At 37.4% G+C, this 19,398-nt stretch overlaps 1 protein-coding gene across 2 annotated transcripts in view; it reads left to right on the forward strand.

Annotated features, from left to right (window-relative positions):
• Nucleotides 1-19,398, forward strand: part of WDR70 (WD repeat domain 70) — a 308,244-nt gene that overhangs the window by 260,909 nt on the left and 27,937 nt on the right. For both annotated transcript variants that reach the window (XM_079916599.1, XM_079916598.1), the window contains exons 12-13: nucleotides 143-227; nucleotides 1,700-1,838. In XM_079916599.1, the coding sequence (XP_079772725.1) occupies nucleotides 143-227; nucleotides 1,700-1,838 (224 nt within the window). The remainder of the gene's footprint in view (nucleotides 1-142; nucleotides 228-1,699; nucleotides 1,839-19,398) is intronic.

The following is a 19,398-nucleotide window of genomic DNA, read 5'->3' on the forward strand; positions in this document are numbered from 1 at the left end:
TCTCTCCCTCCCTCCCCCGCCTCCCTCTCTCCCTTCCTTTTCTTATAGTTATACACTAAGTTTTGCAAACTCTAAACTTGGGGCTGGTTCTTTTTTTGCAAAATTTACTTTCTCTTTTTTTCCTTTCTCATTCCTCTATCAGGTGATGATACATTAAAATTATGGGACATCCGACAGTTTAATAAGCCACTTTTTTCAGCCTCGGGTCTTCCCACCATGTTCCCAATGTAAGTAGCATATTTTTAATATTCGATAAGCACAAGAGAATGGACAAGTAATTTTTTCATCTTCATGTTAATTTATAGTATGTGTCTTACATTTTCTAGAAAAGGGACTTGAAGAGTGATTGAAATAGGTTTTTTGAAAGATGAATTTTTATTTTTCCTTTCATTTCGTACATTCTTCAGAATATAAAATTCTATTTTTGAAGTTGAAATCATTGCTGTTCATGTATTTGTGTGTGTGAATATATATATTGTATGCACACATAGGTCTTGGGGTAGTAAAAACATTTTAAAGGGTTGAATTGTTCTTTTAATAGTGTATAAATGACAGAGTAGGCCTGTCTTTTGTTTTCTTTTAAAATTTGAATCCTCCTACCATTAAAGCAATTCTTCATAGTTACTGAATATTATATGTCATTTTCTCAATTTTTTCTTATCATCATTTCAATCAGTAATTCGGTAACTGTCACTTATTCAAACTGTCTTGCTCTGGGTAGCTGAACACTGTTATCTGCATTCTACTGACTTGGTAACTGAAGCTTTAAAGATTTTTCTGCAAACAGCTGAGGTTGGGATTTCATCTCTAAGTCCTACAATTGGTGCCTAAGCAAAAATGTCTATTTTGGTAGAAATAAAATTTCTCACCTGTATTAAATAATGACCAACAAGGAGAGTGTGAAGGTAATGGAAGCAGCAAATGGAGGAAGCTGTATAATCTCAGAGCACTAACTCTGACACAGTCTATTGCCCATGGCATTTATCTGTTAAAACAAACAGATGGATAAACAAACATGAATTTATAGCCGATACGAATCTTTTGAGCCTTATGCCTGCTGCAGGTAATGCTAACTAGATAGCGTCTTTGGCTCATGTCTTAGATTATTCACAGTCAGGTGGCCAGACCTCTCATCACAAGAGCTGTTGAATCACAGCCATCAATTAGGTTCCAGCGGTACAAGCTGCTCCTCATTTCATGGTGCTTGACTTGACAAAACTCAAATTGTTTGAGAGGTGGTGCTGATAAAAATAGTTCCCAAACTGATCAAAATAATCACTACTTAGATGTAAGTCATACACTGTCTATTTGTGTATAGACAGGGTTAATGTCTATATTGAGTTTTTCCCACACGTTATTTACATTGAAAGATATTATAATGTATAGAAATTAGAGCACAGATTCTGGAGTCAGGCTGTCTAAGTTCGAATCCCAGCTGTACGACTTACTTTTGTGATCTTGGACAAGGTTTATTTAACCTCTTCCTGCCTCAGTTTCCTAATCAGTAAAATGGGGATAATAGTATCTACTTCATAGGATTATTGTGAGTATTAAGTGAATTAATATAAGTGCCTGACTTACTATAAACCCTATGTAAGAGTTGTCTCTTATTACAGTGAGGTTGTTTATATTTTAACTCATTATCACTGCACTGTTGTGGCATCATAAGCCTATACTTATAAACTCTTTTTGTCTGTAGGACTGACTGCTGTTTCAGTCCAGATGATAAACTCATAGTCACCGGTACGTCTGTTCAAAGGGGATGTGGCAGCGGCAAACTTGTTTTCTTTGAGCGCAGGACTTTCCAAAGGGTGTATGAAATAGACATCACAGATGCGGTATGTGTGTTCTTTCCTCCCAGCCTTGAGAATGAAGTGAAGTTTGCCTCTTAGCCATTTTTGGTTTTGGTTTTGAAACAGAACATAAGTTCTTGCCCTTACAGTACAGTGGTAGCTGCTTTTTTTCTCCAACACAGGAATTATTAGTACATTGCAGACTGGCTTATCTACACTTTTCCCTCCCCAACCCAATATTTCCTATAGGCCCACACTTTAGTCAGAATTTCAGCTGGGCCTGGGATGTTTACCCGCTCTGCCAACCAATTTGAGGAGAGAAGAAGCTGATCTTCATGTAACGTACAGAAAGGAGCTTCCCACAATGTACATGTTTGTAAGGATTCAGGGATTATGGACAGAAGTGAAACGTTATGCCCTCAGAATGTGATGAAGTGTATCATTGTTTGAAAACTTTGACAGAATCCTCCTTGTTAGAGGTGTCATTAAGGTAAGACTCAGCTTCCACTGAGGTTAATATCTATTTAGTTATTAGAAGTTTAAAACATTTCAGATTTAACTTCCACATCTGAAAAACCCCCCTTTAGTTTTCTTTACATATTTATGTAAGCACTAAAACACCAGCATGCGTGCATTCATTCATTCATTCATTCATGTCTAGAGACTGGAGCCGTATGTAATACAATAATAGTGAAGATTCCCAGAGGAAAATCTGAGTTCCTTTAAAGTCTTTGAAAGTATGTATTAGTATTTAGATGGTAAGGCAAATCATTGTTATTTTTCGAGTATGAAACAGGCCAATTAATGTCTGTGCAAATTTTCTTTGGCTCATAGTCAAATCCTTTAGTAATATCCTGTATCTTAAACAGTGCTCTTATGTAGATTTCTCTGGTTGTTTCAGCTCTACGTAAACAGTTGAGACATATTATGTACTTAAATGATTCAGACAATTGAACAACTGTTTTTAAATCACCAGCAAAAAGCTCCTGTCTCTAATGTTTTAATATTACTGTGGAGTCTTAAGTTGTAGGCACTAAATTTGAAACCATGGTATAGAGACAATGAACTAACAATGAGACTAATTCTAGATGAGTACTTTAAGTTTTATAGATTCTAATCTCATGACATAATTTGAAATGTGCCAACACTAATAATACTTTTTTTGGGGTGCATCCAGGAGCCAACTAAAACACTAGAATCAACGAAAAACACTCTTGACTCTATCAACTTTAATCTCAAAAAATAAAATTATTATAATGGGTTGTTCCAGAAGTAAGCTGGTTTTGTTTTGTTTTGTTTTTAATGCCTCTCAACGACTATACATCTCAGTATTACTCATGGGGTTGTGTTTTTAAATTATAATTTAAGTTGAAATGTAATTAAATTAAGGGATATAGAAGTATGATCGTACTTTTAAAGACATGTGGATGTCATAAGTGTACAGAACACACTGTTTGTTGCTCTGAATTGCTTTTCTAACTAGATGTTTTTGTCCATGGCACTTACCACCATCTCATCTATTATATATTTGTTTGTTTTTGTCTGTCTGCTTCCACCAGGATGTACGCCCATGAGGGCAGAAACTTTGTCTGTTTTGTTCACTGCAATATCCCCAATGCTCAGAACAGTGCCTGGCACATAGAAGGTGCTTGTTTATTGAATGAGTGAATGGTATACTTGGGAAGTGCAAGTAATGCATACTGTAGAGCACAGGTGTGTCTTTGGAGAGTGAGGCAGGAGAGAAGTATCTAGAGATGGAAGGGTAAACTGACTTTGTATACCATAATAAAGTGACTTTATCTTATGGTTTTTTGTTTCTCGTTTTTTTTTTTTTTTTTTTAAACAAAGGAATGACATTTTCAGATCCAGGTCTTAGACGTTGATTTTTATTGAAGTGTGAAGGTTAGATTTACAAGACGTAGTATTTATTTGTATATGTATAATTTAGGAGACTGGGTCAGTGTTCCCTGCAATTAAAAGAAAACAAAAAAAGATAGCAGGTTTTAGAAGAAAGACAGCGAGTATGTTGTTGGTACGTTGAACTTGAAGTACCTTTAGGACCTCTGGGTGGAGATGTTCAGTGGGCAGATGGGTAGATAACTTTGGTGCTTAGAAGAAAGAAGACACAGTTTTGGGAGGAGTATTTATAGTTCATAGTTGAAATGTTGGTTGCTGATTAGTTTGATCACGGAAAGGGCATGAAGGATGGAGAATATGAGCCCTAGGAAACCAGAGCATTTAAGGGATGAGCAAGTGAAGAGATACAAAGAAAAGAGTGAGGTCATTAAGGAAACAGAATTTATCATATTGAATTATCTTAGAAAAGTCAGAAAACTGATTTTGAGACCCATTTTAATAGATGGATGAAGAGAGAACTTCAAATAGGGACAAAACCACACACCTTAAAGTGGCCTTTTAAATCATTGATTTAGGATTTGTTTGTCTTTTTTTGGTTGTTAACATCAGACAGCATTGTTTTCTGTTTATATTGTAGAACGGTATGCTAAAGGGACTTTAAACTGCCCCTCTGATCCCTATTTTCTCAAGTTTTAAGTCTTCTTGGAATGTAGAAAAATAAACAAATTCATTCTTTGGGATGGATAAAGAGGGGGGACACTTTGCTAGAAGGGCCAAAAAACACCTCTTTTATTTAATTGTATTTTTGTTATGAAAAGCCAGGATTGTCATTTCTTTTGGAAACACCACACTCTGCTATAATAAGGTACTTACTGTATTGAGTTTTAATTTAGCTAAAAGGCAGCATCTCATATTCTTAATATCAACATTTAGTTGTTTGCTTGTTTGACTAGGCACAGGCAATGGTGCTGTTAGGTCTATCCTAAAGCCATTTACTTCAGTAAAGTATGATTGACTGCATTTTCCCACACCCTTTTCTAAAACTAAATAAATCCCTAGACAGTTATATTCTGGAATGCCAAGCTCAATATAGATAGGGAGCCAAACATTGTCTTCAGTTAGGGAATGTTAACAATCTATACAATTAATTTCCTAATAACTAAAAACTGTCCTACAATCTTCACAATAAATAGCTTTTTAAAATATAACAATTATATTTTCCATATTTAGTTTTGAAACAAACTTTAAAAATGGTTTTAATTGCACTCTCTGCATTGTCATATGCTCTGAAAATGTTTCTTTCTCTATTCAGTTTAGAGACTCTCAACGCTCTTTGCTAGGAGATGACAAGTGTTTAACATTTACTATTTTTACTGTGTGATGTTTGTACACATTTTACAATTCTGCTGAAATTATTTTTAGGTGTTTCCTTTTCCTAGTCCAATTTTGTTTCCTCAAGTTTAAAAAAAAATGCATATCCTCATTTATCATCTACTTCGTTGTAATTTGAATAATGTGCTTAGCCTCTTTTCTAAGATAAATTCCAGAATATAATTTGATCTTGAATTTAAAAACTCACCTTTGTCTTTGTGTAGATGGGACCCTAGCATGTTTATATATTGTGTAAAAAGCTTCCATTACTCTATTTTATGTGAAAAAGCATAGGAGAGAAGGAATGGACTAAATGTAATTTGGAGATGACCTATCATTTTTGTAAAAGGTAATTATGTTTAGAAGAAACATAGAAATTTTTAAGTCTTTTCAAAGTTCCAGTTATTTCAGGAAATGCTGTGACATAACATTTAAAACTATTATTAGCTTAGTGATATTTCATCAAACTATACTTTGTTGCAAAATGATTAATAGAATTTCCTTTTTTACTAATATAAATCAAGGGACATGGTTTATGCAATTGTACTAGTATATTACCATTTATACTCTTTAACCCAAGCATAGTGAAATGAAGTTGTTTTGACCTGGTATTAAGATGGTGGCCTCTTCACCTCAGTTGCTTTGGGCAGTAATTTAAGAGAGAGCAGACATTCCCTTGTGTAGAGAGAAGAAAAAGGTGGAAAGGAAAACAGCCAGAAATTTCACGCTTGGTCCCAACTTCTCTTCTAATTTGTTTGTTTACATAGTTTGGTGAGGGATCTCTGTTTCTGTAAACACTGAATGAACAAAGTGAAGAGAAGAAAAAGAAAAACTAAACCTTTATTTTTAAAACATAGCTATAGCATTTAGCACGGCTACTGAACGGAAGGGAAGGGAAATTTGCTTTGGCATTTTCAACTAGACTGTAGGCATTTCAAAGTTGATTGAGAATCCTGGTGCCCATATAAGAGAGATAATAGTAAAGGTCTTTTAAGGAAGAAAAAAACTCATTTGTGATCATCTGAAGAATATTTGATTATCTTTAGGAATGCTTTTTAAGCATTGAAGAGAATAGATAGCAAAGAACAAGGATTATCTTAGAGTTTTGTTTCTTTCTACCACTACTTGTTCTCTGCAATATCCCTTTCCCGTGGGAGATGAAATCCGGAGTAGGCACACTTACTTACTTACTGCCTACCTACCTACAGGCTGTATCTCTGCCCCTTATTATCATAGGTATTGGTTGAAAAATACATAATTATTGTCAAAGTTATGTTAATTAAGTAATAGTTTATATATTTACCAAAAGGTGGGGAAAGTTTCTTATTTCAGACATACTTATCCGATTACAGAGATAGCCTACTGCATATATTGAGGAGAAGGTAAGGTCCATATTGTGTAAAAAAAAGAAAGAGATTTCTTTAAAAGAACAAAAATTTCCATAAAAATACCAGCTGTCTTTCCTTCTTTATATAGTTAGGTGAAGTTCTGAAGAGAACTTGAGTTCTCATTATTTTTCTAAACATCATATCTTATCACATTACCCACAGATTATACTGAGATATGACCTTTAAATTAATGAATTTTGATGTCCAAGAAAATTGCTATATGTGTCAATATATAAAATGACATATAACATATAAAATGAAAGGATTAGCACTTCCATTTCACATAAAAAGTTTTTGTGTTCTTATTAGGAGAGAATATTGATATTTTATATCGAAAGAGATTGAATAAGTATAAATGGATATAATGGGGCCATGAAATAATAGACCCTTCATGAATCTAGCTATGTATCTTAATTAATAAGTGTAAGGGACATGCTGACTCTTCAGACTACAATCCCCCCATGTTATTTGTACATGTGAATGAGAGAAGAAAGGTCATTCAAATTAATGGATATTCCAAGGAGTCCTCAGAATTGGCTTTGGAATGTGTCTTTGTTCTTATATTTGAATACAGATAACGACTAATATGGGAATTTACTTCAAACTTAATGAGTTAATGAAGCTGTGCCTGTGAAAGCTTGTCTCTGAAGGAGCTGAAGAACTCAACTGTTCTTCCATTTTGTACTGGGAATAGACTAATGATCTGTCTTACTGATATAAAGTCCCAGCTCAGGCCGAATCACACGTCTTTAAGCGTTTTCTAGAAATAAAGGATTCAAGCGATGTCTTTGCCCAGTCAGGATCGCATAAGGAATAGTAGTGCAACAGTGCATTAAGTAGACTTCCCTGTGCTATACAGCATGTTCCCATCAGTTGTCTATTTTATACATAGTATCAATAGTGTCTGTGTGTCAATCCCTATCTCCCAATTCCTCCCACCCCACCCCTTTCCCCCTTGGTATCCATACATTTATTCTCTACATCTGTGTCTCTGTGTCTGCTTGGCAATTAAGGTCATCTGTACCATTTTTCTGGATTCCACATATATGCGTTAATATACGATATTTGTTTTTGTGACTTACTTCACTCTATATGACACTCTTTAGGTCCATCCACGTCTCTACAAATGACCCAGTTTCGTTCCTTTTTGTGGCTGAGTAATATTCCATTGTTTGTATGTACCACATCCATTCTTTTTTTTTTTTCATACCCATTCTTTATCCATTCCTTTGTTGATGGACATTTAGGTTTTCTTTAAGTAGCGAAGAAAAGAGATGCCATTGGGTTATGATGGAAAAAAATATTACATTTTTACCACTTTTGTGATTTGACTTACTAAACCCTTTCTTCAGATTCAGTAACTGGAACTCAGCTGGAGTCCCCTGCTGAGTTAGCCTCACAGTGTCCAGAATGGGGGTAGTGTCCATAAGATGTGATTAAATTACTTTTCATTGCACCTACAGGTATCATGCTATGGATGTTCCAGGACAGTAGTTCTCAGGATTTAAAGAGTGCAGTTGAGTGTTCATCTGTAGGCACGTGAGAATAGAGAGGAAAGAAACCACCAATTTCATGATGGTTTAACTGTTAATATGTACCTTATCAAGTCTTAAAATGCTTTACGTAGGGAAAATGAAAGGAACAAGCTTAGTGCTGATTATTTTTTATTATTTTTAAAGTGCACAGTTCTGTGATTTTTAACCCCTATAGATTCCTATAGTTCCATCAATACAATCAGGATACAGAACAGTTAGTTCCATCACCCCCTAAAAACTCCTTTGTGCCATCCCTCTATAGTCACCCTCTTACCCCCTCCCTCGCTCTCCACTCCTTATCCCTGGCATTCACTGGTCTGTTCTCCATCACTATAGTGTTGACTTTCCAAGAATGTCATACAAATGGACTTACATAGTGTGTAACCTTTTTAGATCAACTTCTTTCAGCAGAATCCTTTGAGACTCATCCAGGTTAGTTGTGCGTATCAATAACTTGTTACATTTTATTGCTGAATAGTATTCCACTGTATGGATATAGCACAGTGTTTTTATCTACTAAAGGACGTTTGATTATTTCTAATTTTTGGAGATTACGGATGGAGCTGCTGTAAGCATTCGTATAGAGGTTTTTGTGTGAATGTAAGTTTTCTTTTCTCTAGGGCAAATACCTAAGAGTAGGCTTGCTGGGTCATATAGTGAGTGTATATTTATTTTTATGAGAAACTCCAAGCCATCTTCAGATTAACAATGTCATTTTGTATTCCCACCAACAGTGTATGTGTTTTTTACTTACTCTGCATCCTCACCAACACTTTGTATTGTAGCATTTTTTATTTTATACATTCTAATAGGTGTGTGGAGTGGTTATAATGTGAATTTTCCTAATGGCCAGTGATGTTGAATATCTTCATGTGTCCATTTTCCATAGTTGTATTCTCTTGGGTGAAATGCCTCTTCAGGTCTTTTGCCCTGTTTTAAATGAGGTTGTTTGTTTCTTACTATTAATTTTGAGAGTCCTCTATATATTCTAGATACCAAGTTCTTGGGCTATTCTCTCCCAGTCTGTTGCTTGTTTTTTTCTTTTTCTTAATAGAGTCTTTTACAAGGCAAAATACATTATTTTTTTAACATCTTTATTGGAGTATAATTGCTTTACAATGGTATTAGTTTCTGCTTTATAACAAAGTGAATCACTTATACGTATACATATGTTCCCACATCTCTTCCCTCTTCCGTCTCCCTCCCTCCCACCCTCCCTATCCCACCCCTCTAGGTGATCACAAAGCACCGAGCTGATCTCCCTGTGCTATGCAGCTGCTTCCCACTAGCTATCTATTTTACGTTTAGTGTACTTATGTCCACGCCACTCTCTCACTTTGTCAAAGCTTACCCTTCCCCATCACCATATCCTCAAGTCCATTCTCTAGTAGGTCTGTGTCTTTATTCCCGTCTTGCCCCTAGGTTCTTCATGACCATCTTTTTTTTTTTTTTAGATTCCATATATATGTGTTAACATACGGTATTTGTTTTTCTCTTTCTGACTTACTTCACTTTGTATGACAGACTCTAGGTCCATCCACCTCACTACGAATAACTCAATTTTGTTTCTTTTTATGGCTGAGTAATATTCCATTGTAAATATATGTGCCACATCTTCTTTATCCATTCGTCTGTTGATGGACACTTAGGTTGCTTCCATGTCCTGGCTATTGTAAATAGAGCTGCAATGAACATTGTGGTCCATGACTCTTTTTGAATTATGGTTTTCTCAGTGTATATGCCCAGTAGTGAGATTGCTGGGTCGTATGGTAGTTCTATTTTGAGTTTTTTAAGGAACCTCCATACTGTTCTTCATAGTGGCTGTATCAATTTACATTCCCACCAACAGTGCAGGAGGGTTCCCTTTTCTCCACACCCTCTCCAGCATTTATTGTTTGTAGATTTTTTGATGATGGCCATGCTGACCGGTGTGAGATGATATCTCATTGTAGTTTTGATTTGCATTTCTCTAATGATTAATGATGTTGAGCATTCTTTCATGTGTTTGTTGGCAATCTGTATATCTTCTTTGGAGAAATGTCTGTTTAGATCTTCTACCCATTTTTGGATTGGGTTGTTTGTTTTTTTTGATATTGAGCTGCATGAGCTGCTTGTAAATTTTGGAGATTAATCCTTTGTCAGTTGCTTCATTTGCAAATAGTTTCTCCCATTCTGAGGGTTGTCTTTTTGTCCTGTTTATGGTTTCCTTTGCTGTGCAAAAGCTTTTCAGGTTCATTAGGTCCCATTTGTTTATTTTTGTTTTTATTTCCACTTCTCTAGGAGGTGGGTCAAAAAGGAGCTTGCTGTGATGTATGTCATAGACTATTCTGCCTATGTTTTCCCCTAAGAGTTTGATAGTGTCTAGCCTTACATTTAGCTCTTTAATCCATTGTCAGTTTATTTTTGTGTATGGTGTTAGGGAGTGTTCTAATTTCATACTTTTACATGTACCTGTCCAGTTTTCCGAGCACCAGTTACTGAAGAGGTTCTCTTTTCTCCACTGTGTATTCTTGCCTCCTTTATCAAAGATAAGGTGACCATATGTGTTTGGGTTTATCTCTGGGCTTTCTATCCTGTTCCATTGATCTATATTTCTGTTTTGGTGCCAGTACCATACTATCTTGATTACTGTAGCTTTGTAGTATAGTCTGAAGTCAGGAAGCCTGATTCCTCCAGCTCCATTTTTCTTTCTCAAGATTGCTTTGGCTATTCGGGGTCTTTTGTGTTTCCATACAAATTGTGATTTTTTTTGTTCTAGTTCTGTGAAAAATGCCCGTGGTAGTTTGATAGGGATTGCATTGAATCTGTAGATTGCTTTGGATAGTAGAGTCATTTTCACAATGTTGATTCTTTCAATCCAAGAACATGGTATATCTCTCCATCTCTTTGTATCATTTTTAATTTCTTTCCTCAGTGTCTTATAAGTTTCTGCATACAGGTCTTTTGTCTCCTCAGGTAGGTTTATTCCTAGATATTTTATTCTTTTTGTTGCAGTGGTAAAAGGGAGTGTTTCCTTAATTTCACTTTCAGATTTTTCATCATTAGTGTATAGGAATGCTAGAGATTTCTGTGCATTACTTTTGTATCCTGCTACTTTACCAAATTCATTCACTAGATCTAGTAGTTTTCTGGTAGCATCTTTAGGATTCTCTATGTGTAGTATCATGTCATCTGCAAACAGTGACAGCTTTACTTCTTCATTTTCGATTTGGATTCCTTTTATTTCTTTTTCTTCTCTGATTGCTGTCACTAACACTTCCAAAACTATGGTGAATAATAGTTGTGAGAGTGGGCAACGTTGTCTTGTTCCTGATCTTTGTGGAAATGGTTTCAGTTTTTCACCATTGAGGACGATGTTGGCTGTGGGTTTGTCATATGTGGCCTTTATTATGTTGAGAAAAGTTCCCTCTATGCCTACCTTCTGGAGGGTTTTAATCATAAATGGGTGTTGAATTTTGTCAAAAGCTTTCTCTGCATCTATTGAGATGATCATATGGTTTTTCTCCTTCAATTTGTTAATATGGTGTATCACATTATTGATTTGCATATAGTGAAGAATCCTTGCATTCCTGGGATAAACCCCACTTGATCATGGTGTATGATCCTTTTAATGTGTTGTTGGATTTTGTTTGCTAGTATTTTGTTGAGGATTTTTGCATCTATGTTCCTCAGTGATATTGGCCTATAGTTTTCTTTCTTTGTGACATCTTTGTCTGGTTTTGCTATCAGGGTGATGGTGGCCTCATAGAATGAGATTGGAAGTGTTCCTCCCTCTGCTATATTTTGGAAGAATTTGAGAAGGATAGGTGTTAGCTCTTCTCTAAATGTTTCATAGAATTCGCCTGTGAAGCCATCTGGTCCTAGGCTTTTGTGTGTTGGAAGATTTTTAATCACAGTTTCAGTTTCAGTGCTTGTGATTGGTTTGTTTATATTTTCTATTTCTTCCTGGTTCAGTATCGGAAGGTTGTGCTTTTCTAAGAATTTGTCCATTTCTTCCAGGTTGTCCATTTTATTGGCATGGAGTTGCTTGTAGTAATCTCTCATGATCCTTTGTATTTCTGCAGTGTCAGTTGTTACTTCTCCTTTTTCATTTCTAATTCTATTGATTTGAGTCTTCTCCATTTTTTTCTTGATGAGTCTGGCTAATGGGTTATCAATTTTGTTCATCTTCTCAAGGAACCAGCTTTTAGTTTGATTGACCTTTGCTGTCGTTTCCTTCATTTCTTTTTCATTTATTTCTGATCTGATCTTTATGATTTCTTTCCTTCTGCTAACTTTGCAGGTTTTTTGTTCTTCTTTCTCTAATTTCTTTAGGTGCAAGGTTAGGTTGTGTTTTCGAGATGTTTCCTGTTTCTTAATGTAGGATTTTATTGCTATAAACTTCCCTCTTAGAGTTGCTTTTGCTGCATCCCATAGGTTGTGGGTCATCATATTTTCATTGTCTTTTGTTTCTAGGTATTTTTTGATTTCCTCTTTGATTTCTTCAGTGATCACTTCGTTATTAAGTAGTGTATTGTTTAGCCTCCATGTGTTTGTATTTTTTGCAGATTTTTTCCTGTAATTGATATCTAGTCTCATAGCGTTGTGGTCAGAAAAGATACTTGACACAATTTCAATTTTCTTAAATTTACCAAGGCTTGTTTTGTGACCCAAGATATGATCTATCCTGGAGAATGTTCCATGAGCACTTGAGAAGAATGTGTATTCTGTTGTTTTTGGATGGAATGTCCTATAAATATCAGTTAAGTCCATCTTTTTAATGTATCATTTAAAGCTTGTGTTTCCTTATTTATTTTCATTTTGGATGATCTGTCCATTGGTGAAAGTGGGGTGTTAAAGTCCCCTACTATGATTGTGTTACTGTCGATTTCCCCTTTTATGGCTGTTAGTGTTTGCCTTATGTATTGAGGTGCTCCTATGTTGGGTGCATAAATATTTCCAATTGTTATATCTTCTTCTTGGATCAATCCCTTGATCATTTTGTAGTGTCCTTCTTTGTCTCTTATAGTAGTCTTTATATTAAAGTCTATTTTGTCTGATATGAGAATTGCTACTCCAGCTTTCTTTTGATTTCCATTTGCATGGAATATCTTTTTCCATCCCCTCACTTTCAGTCTGTATGTGTCCCTAGGTCTGAAGCGGGTCTCTTTTAGACAGCATATATACGGGTCTTGTTTTTGTATCCATTCAGCCAGTCTATGTCTTTTGGTTGGAGCATTTAATCCATTTACATTTAAGGTAGTTATCGATATGTGTGTTCCTATTCCCATGTTCTTAATTGTTCTGGGTTTGTTATTGTAGGTCTTTTCCTTCTCTTGTGTTTCCTGCCTAGAGAAATTCCTTCAGCATTTGTTGTAAAACTGGTTTGGTGGTGCTGAATTCTCTTAGCTTTTGCTTGTCTGTAAAGATTTTAATTTCTCTTTCGAATCTGAATGAGATCCTTGCTGGGTAGAGTAATCTTGCTTGTAGGTTTTTCCCTTTCATCACTTTAAATATGTCCTGCCACTCCTTTCTGGCTTGCAGAGTTTCTGCTGAAAGATCAGCTGTTAACCTTATGGGTATTCTGTTATGTGTTATTTGTTGGTTTTCCCTTACTGCTTTTAATATTTTTTCTTTGTATTTAATTTTTGATAGTTTGATTAATATGTGTCTTGGCGTGTTTCCTCTTGGATTTATCCTGTATGGGACTCTCTGTGCTTCCTGGACTTTATTAACTATTTCCTTTCCCATATTAGGGAAGTTTTCAACTCTAAGCTCTTCAAATATTTTCTCAGTCCCTTTCTTTTTCTCTTCTTCTTCTGGGACCCCTATAATTCCAATGTTGGTGTGTTTAATGTGGTCCCAGATGTCTCTGAGACTGTCCTCAATTCTTTTCATTCTTTTTTCTTTATTCTGCTCTGCAGTAGTTATTTCCACTATTTTATCTTCCATGTCTCTTATCCGTTTTTCTGCTTCAGTTATTTTGCTATTGTTCCCTTCTAGAGAATTTTTAATTTCATTTATTGTGTTGTTCATCACTGTCTGTTTGCTCTTCAGTTCTTCTAAGTCCTTGTTAAATGTTTCTTGTATTTTCTGTATTCTATTTCCAAGATTTTGGATCAGTTTTACTATTGTTATTGTGAATTCTTTTTCAGGTAGACTGCCTATTTCCTCTTCATTTGTTAGGTCTGGTGGGTTTTTGCCTTACTCCTTCATCTGCTGTGTGTTTCTCTGCCTTCTCATTTTGCTTACCTTACTGTGTTTGGGGTCTCCTTTCCTCAGGCTGCAGGTTTGTAGTTCCCGTTGTTTTTGGTGTCTGTCCCCAGTGGCTAAAGTTGCTTCAGTGGGTTGTGTAGGCTTCCTGGTGGAGGGGACTAGTGCCTGTGTTCTGGTGGATGAGGCTGGGTCTTGTCTTTCTGGTGGGCAGGTCCACGTCTGGTGGTGTGTTGGGGTGTCTGTGGCCTTATGATGATTTTAGGCAGCCTCTCTGCTAATGGATGTGGTTGTGTTCCTGTCTTGCTAGTTGTTTGGCCTAGGGTGTCCAGCACTGTAGCTTGCTGGTCGTTGAGTGAAGCTGGGTCTTGGCGTTGAGATGGAGATCTCTGGGAGATTTTTGCCATTTGATATTACGTGGAGCTGGGAGGTCTGTTGTGGACCAGTGTCCTGAACTTGGCTCTCCCGCCTCAGTGGCACAGCCTTGACACCTGGCTGGAGCACCAAGAGCCTTTCATCCACACGGCTCAGAATAAAAGGGAGAAAAGAAAGAGAGAAAGAAAGAATGAAGATAATATAAAATAAAGGAAAGTTATTAAAATAAAAAATAATTACTAAGAAAAATTTTTAAAAAGTAAAAAAAAAAAAAAAAAAAAATACAGACAGAACCCTACGACAAATGGTAAAAGCAAAGCTATACAGACAAAATCACACCCAGAAGCATACACATACATACTCTCAAAAAGAGAAAAAGGGAAAAAAAAATATATATATCTTTGCTCCCAAAGTCCACCACCTCAATTTGGGATGATTCATTGTCTATTCAGGGATTCCACAGATGCAGGTACATCACATTGATTGTGGAGATTTAATCCTCTGCTCCTGAGGCTGCTGGGAGAGATTTCCCTTTCTCCTCTTTGTTCGCACAGCTCCAGGGGTTCAGCTTTGGATTTCGACCCACCTCTGCCTGTAGGTCACTTGAGGGCGTCTGTTCTTTGCTCATACAGGACGGGGTAAAGGAGCCACTGATTCGGGTGCTCTGGCTCACTCAGGATGGGGCGGGGGGGGGGAGGGGGGGAGGGGCACGGAATGTTGGGCGGGCCTGCGGAGGCAGAGGCCATTGTGACATTGCACCAGACTGTGTGTTCTTCCGAAGAAGTTGTCCCTGGATCCCGGGACCCTGGCAGTGGCGGGCTGCACAGGCTCCCAGACAGGGACGTTGGATAGTGACGTGTGCTTGTACACAGGCTTCGTGGTGGTGGCGGCAGCAGCCTTAGTGTCTCATGCCCATCTCTGGGTTCCGCGCTGATAGCTGCGGCTCGCGCCTGTCTCTGGAGGTACTTTTAAGCGGCACCCTGAATCCCCTCTCCTTGCGCACCAGGAAACAAATAGGCAAGAAAAAGTCTTGCCTCTTCGGCAGCTCCAGACTTTTTCCTGGACTCCCTCCCGGCTAGCCGTGGCGCACTAACCCCTTCAGGCTGTGTTCACGCAGCCAACCCGAGTCCTCTCCCTGGGATCCGACCGAAGCCCGAGCCTCAGTTCTCAGCCCCCGCCCGCCCCGGCAGGTGAGCAGACAAGCCTCTCGGGCTGGTGAGTGCCGGTCGGCAATGATCCTCCGTGCGGGAATCTCTCTGCTTTGCCCTCTGCACCCCTGTTTCTGTGCTCTCCTCCGCGGCCCTGAAGCTCCCCGCCTCCAACACCCGCAGTCTCCGCCCGCGAAGGGGCTTCCTAGTGTGTGGAAACCTTTCCTCCTTCACAGCTCCCTCCCACTGGCGCAGGTCCCGTCCCTATCCTTTTGTCTCTGTTTATTCTTTTATCTTTTGCCCTACCCAGGTACGTGGTGAGTTTCTTGCCTTTTGGGAGGTCTGAGGTCTTCTGCCAGTGTTCAGTAAGTGTTCTGTAGGAGTTCTACATTTAGATGTATTTCTGATGTATTTGTGGGGAGGAAGGTGATCTCCGCGTCTTACTCTTCCACCACCTTGAAGCTCCTCCAGAATACTTTAATTTTGGTAAAGTCTAATTTATCAGTTTTTTATTTTGTAGAATGTAGCTTTGGTGTCACATCTAAGAATTCCTTGACTGACTCCAGGTTACACAGATTTTCTTCTGTTTTCTTCTAAAAGTTCTATGGTTTAATGTGGTTCATTTTGGGTGTGTGGTTTATTTTGAGCTAACCTTTGTGTAATAGAGTGAGATATAGGTTGAATCAAGGCCAGGACTAGGGTCAAACTCAAGCACAAAATTGAAGGAGGTATCAAAAAACTCAGTAATCAAAGCAAATTAACATTTTAATGCAATATTATAAAAAATAAGAATTAATGCATAAAATTCATGATGAGTAAAATTCCAGTGCTTTAAATAAAAATGGGATCAGTAACAGCGCTATGCCAAGCTGTACTGAAGCCCGAGGCAAAAGGAAAATTCAGTTGAACTGAGGCTGCCTTAATTTAAACTTTTGATCTTTTGTTCATTACAGGTTTTTTGTAGGGGGGGATAGGGTGGAGTACCAGAGTGGGGAAATAGTAAACTCACTGCTACCTTAGTGATACTTTGAATTCTGGGCTAATTCCCCGGTCCACCTACTACTATTTAGTTTTCAGAAACCTGAAATTTAGGTTTTATAACTGCATTCAGAGGGAGAGACTGAGTGGAATGTGATCCCTGTATCTCACCCAGCACCAGGAGATTTTTTTTTTTTTTTTTTTTTTTTTTTGGTGGTATGCGGGCCTCTTACTGTTGTGGACTCTCCCGTTGCGGAGCACAGGCTCCGGACGTGCAGGCTCAGCGACCATGGCTCATGGGCCCAGCTGCTCCGCGGCATGTGGGATCTTCCTGGACCGGGGCACGAACCCATGTCCCCTGCATCGGCAGGCGGACTCTCAACCACTGCGCCACCAGGGAAGCCCAGGAGATTTTCTTTTAATTAAAAAAATCATAACTGTGGTGGAAAACTATGTGAAATAAATAATGAAATTGCAGCAAATGTGCCTAGGAGGAAGCGCGAAGATCACTGCACATTTGCAAGGACGTTCACATTATAGGAAATAAAATAATGTCTTTGATCCTAGTGCGAGTCCCCTCTGCTACACTGGTGATAGATTCCCTTCACATAAGTATGCCACAGGCAAAGCTGCTGGCTTTTGCTTCATCAGCTGCCATCTGGCATCAGGCATACGTTGCTCCGTGTCTCAATATTATCTTCCAGAGTCCATCTTGCCTACCTGAGGACCACGGCTCAACTCTCCTATATGAAAATTAGACTTTAACAGAAGAGTTTACAACCTCCATTTCTGTTTATGAAATCCCATACCATCATATCTTTTTTTTTTCATTATTTTTAGGCTCACATTCTCATGCTTAGAGCCCACATCCTTTACTCTAGTCCTCAAGGAATTGGAGAACAGCTGGTCAACATCCTCTATTTCCTTTAAGATTATAAAGTTGCTGCTCTGTCTTCTCTTGTCTAAGTGAACCAAACTTAGTTGTTGTTGTTTTAACCTTTCCTTGTGGGTCATATTTTCTCAACACTTCTGTTATCTTTGGTACTCTTCTTCTCAGACATTTCTGGATTTTCCAGTGACCGAATTGGAGTAAGGGACTCCTTGGTGCCCTGTGGGTGGGAAGGGCATTATATTCCCGTGGTGAGAACAATGTATGGCACATGGTAGGTGTTTGGTGAAAATGTGTTTGTTAATTTTGCTTTACCTTCTGTTATATTTTATTATAGTATGTTCTTATCGGGACTTACTATAATGGCCTATTCCGTACCAGCTTCTCTTGTTTTTGTTTTTTGTTAATAGTTTTTTCTAATTAATTTGGAATTTCAGAGCATAAATATGTTTTCTTTTAGATTTGATGAAAGAAGTACAAATTTTAATTGTCTCCTTCTTTAAAACTTGAGATGATCTTTTTTCAGACCTACTAAAAATAGCTATGTTTTGATTTCAGTGGAGGAAGCAAGTTTACTGTGGATGCTTAAAATACTGGTAATCTAAAACTGTAATGAATGTAATTTGTTTTGGTCGTTATACTGTTAATGAATATGATCTGTTTCCTGGATCTCTTTTGTAGAACACACTCTGCTTTGAAGTAAAAATTATTTCTTGGAATTTGTCACTGTATTTTATCAAAATTCTAATCTTTATTCTTCCTTAGAAGATGAATTCTGATGTGCTTATCATTTCATTTCTATTCTCATTTCCAGTCTCTTTTAAAAGAACAATTTATAAATTTAACCAGTAGACTCTTAGTTCAGGAGCAGTTATTTAGAGTCTCTATTCAACATTTTCTTCTTTGAAATAACGTTTGCTGCAGGAATCCAGATTCAAAACCTATAGTGAGTTGTCTTTTCCTATAATTATCTGTCTGACGGTGATCTCATTTGGGGAGTTACAATTAGATGAAGAATCTATCACATCCTGCTTCAGGCTTCATAAATCATTGAAGGCGGAAGAATGAGGACTAAAAGCAGGGCTTGTCCAGTTTAGTACTTTATTCCTTTTCTAGTGTCATTTAACCCTGCAACATGCTGTATTAAAAGGCATCTACTACTTATTTGGTGTCAGCAGTCTCATGGAAATGTTTTCTGTTTACTATTTTGCTTCTATTTCTAGTCCTTCAAAGCAATAGAAACAGTCAATGTTTCCCTTTTGATTAGTTAGAAACTTTTTTTTTCTTCTCTACACAAGAGTTTGGTGTTTTATTGAATTGGCATTTAAACATATCTATACTTCCTAGTATAGAAATAATTGCCACGAATGGCAAAACTGGGTGAAGAATCACCTACTAGATAACACGACCCTGAAGGAGAAACATACTTGATGCTATAAAATATCAAGAAAAGAGAACTTGATTTTGCAGATATGTAAATTTTGTAGGTGTTCAAAATGACACGCTATTCTTTATAAAATGTATAATGTATAATACAGTAATGACCAGTGCTCTGTTGTCCAAACCCAGCACCATATTACATCACACTGGTAGAAGACCAAGTGAAGGACTTATATGTCTTGTAAGATTTTCTACCACGGATTTTCCTCTCCCAACCAGAATTTGATGAACGATCTTTTGGTAACAAGTTTTCCGGCTGTTCTATCAGAATTCTGGCCAGACTTTCACAGTTTATATTAGTGTGGGGAAGAAAGACTTCTATAATTAATACATGTCCCAGGATAGTGTTTTTTTCCTTTTTTGGAGTGATAGATAATGCTGTGTCTTGTATGATGAGGGGTTGTGAGACCCCCAAAGGGCTAAATAAAAGAG

The sequence above is a fragment of the Stenella coeruleoalba genome (genome assembly GCF_951394435.1).
Source record: "Stenella coeruleoalba genome assembly, chromosome: 3".
Lineage (NCBI taxonomy): Eukaryota > Metazoa > Chordata > Mammalia > Artiodactyla > Delphinidae > Stenella > Stenella coeruleoalba.